Raw genomic sequence first — 1,869 nt, 5'->3', positions numbered from 1 at the left:
TGAATAGAGTATGTGACAACCCTCATTTCTTCCACAAAGTTACCACGTGTACTTTCGAGCTATGGGACCTTTACAAGGTATTTAATTGTTAGTCATCATAAAGATATCATTACTGGACAAAAGTTGCCGAAAGTTTCCAACTATGGGATCTTTAGAAGGGGTCGGATTTGAATTATTATTCATAAACAAAATATAGATATCATTTTCAAGCAGAAGTGCAAGTAAAAGGAAAGCATCATCGTCGAATAATATGAGGAAGAGAAAAGTGACATTTATAATATTTATTATTATTTGATAGCCGCCCACAATGATAGACGCCAATAATTGTGATTGTCGTCCTCCCACCTACTATTAATACAGGGTTAATTCTGGCCCAGCGACTTCACTCTCATTTTCGTCTGCAGTTTGCTTAAGAGAAATTTGGCCTGTCTTTATTGTGCCTGCGCCTCCTTCATGGCGGAGTCGAATACAAATCCAACAGCCGGAGATGATATTGAACAGACAGAAAGAGCGCAGGCGGTATTGTTCAACGCTACCCGCCATGCCCATGAGCTGCGGCGGTTGGAGGGCCTTCCGGCCTACAAATGCAGCGGATGTAAAGAATTTGGGGCCAACATTGGTTACAAGTGTAACGATTCATCCTCATCCTGCCACGACTTCACTCTGCATGAGGTTTGCGCCACCCTTCCTGATGCCCTCCAACACCCCTTTCGCAGCGATGTTACATTAAACTTTCGAGGGGATCGCTGTAACGCATGCTGGGATGTGGTGAAAGGATATGTGTTCGAAAGTGACACGCATAACTTAAGGCTTCATCCCTTGTGTATGGCCCTCCCTACAATACTCGACTTCGGTGGCCACGCAAATCACAAACTGAAACTTGTGATGGGTGATTTAAAGGGGAAACCACAGACTTGTAGCGCCTGCCATAGTCGCATCGAATCCGGCAATTGGAGATATGAGTGCGAGAAGGTGGAGTGTAACTTTCACGTGGATGTGAGTTGCGCCAAAAAAGACATGCTTGGTATTCACACAGTTGCACCTGTCAGCCGCAGCAAATCAGCTTCGGTCACTAACGGAATAGTCAAGCCCTTAGCTAAACGCTGTTGCCGACCAGCTTTAGTAAAAGTAATCGTTAAGCCCTTCGTTAACTGGTTTGCTAAAGGCTTCGTCAAATGCTGTTGTAATTGTGTCCACTCTGTTCTCGGGGATGAGTCATGAAATGAATAATAAGTATTTTCAAATTGCAATGGCCAGATCTCTGATCTGGTCATCAATTTTAGGGTTATGTTTGTAAAGGGTGGTAATGAAATGAACAATAAATTAAAATTGCCATGACCGCCTCCATGAGATGGTCATCAATTTTAGGGGTTCTGTTCGTTATTTTAGGTTTTAGGTTGTCACCTATGATGTAATAAAATTTTATGTAATATTTTGTTTTAGAGTAATAAAATTGCATGTTTAATAATATCTAATAAATATTAGTATGTTCTTGTAGTTATAGGGATCAGAGAGTTATGATGATGAGAAGTTTTGTGAATTATAGTATAAGTTATTTCAAAAATGAGGATTTTTTAATTTTTTTTTGGGAAAAAAAATAAAATTATTTATTATAAGAAAAATATTGTTAATTTTAAAATTAGCAGAATCATATTAATATTAATATATGTGATTGATAAATACCAATAGACTTATGCCAAACATATATATCAATTATTAATATTATTAATATTAATATAAATATAGGAACCATATTAATAATAATTAATATTATATTATTACTATTATATTAAATAAGAATAATAATAATAAATCCAAAAATGAATAAATAAAAATAATAACAACAATTATATTAATAATCATTTAATA

The 1,869-nt window shown here is 36.3% G+C and overlaps 1 protein-coding gene across 1 annotated transcript; it reads left to right on the top strand.

Annotated features, from left to right (window-relative positions):
* Positions 1-453: 453 nt before the first annotated feature.
* On the top strand, positions 454-1,221 carry LOC149200576 (uncharacterized). The gene has a single exon (XM_089400988.1). It carries the CDS (start codon positions 454-456, stop codon positions 1,219-1,221), a length of 768 nt encoding a protein of 255 aa, XP_089257114.1.
* Positions 1,222-1,869: the final 648 nt, after the last annotated feature.

Source organism: Pinus tabuliformis, chromosome 2_1 (assembly GCF_031772625.1).
Source record: "Pinus tabuliformis cultivar Carrire ecotype Pingquan chromosome 2_1, CPIR1, whole genome shotgun sequence".
Classification (NCBI taxonomy): Eukaryota; Viridiplantae; Streptophyta; class Pinopsida; order Pinales; family Pinaceae; genus Pinus; species Pinus tabuliformis.
Note: the sequence above shows the minus strand (reverse complement) of the source record. Positions and strands in the feature narration are given on the sequence as shown.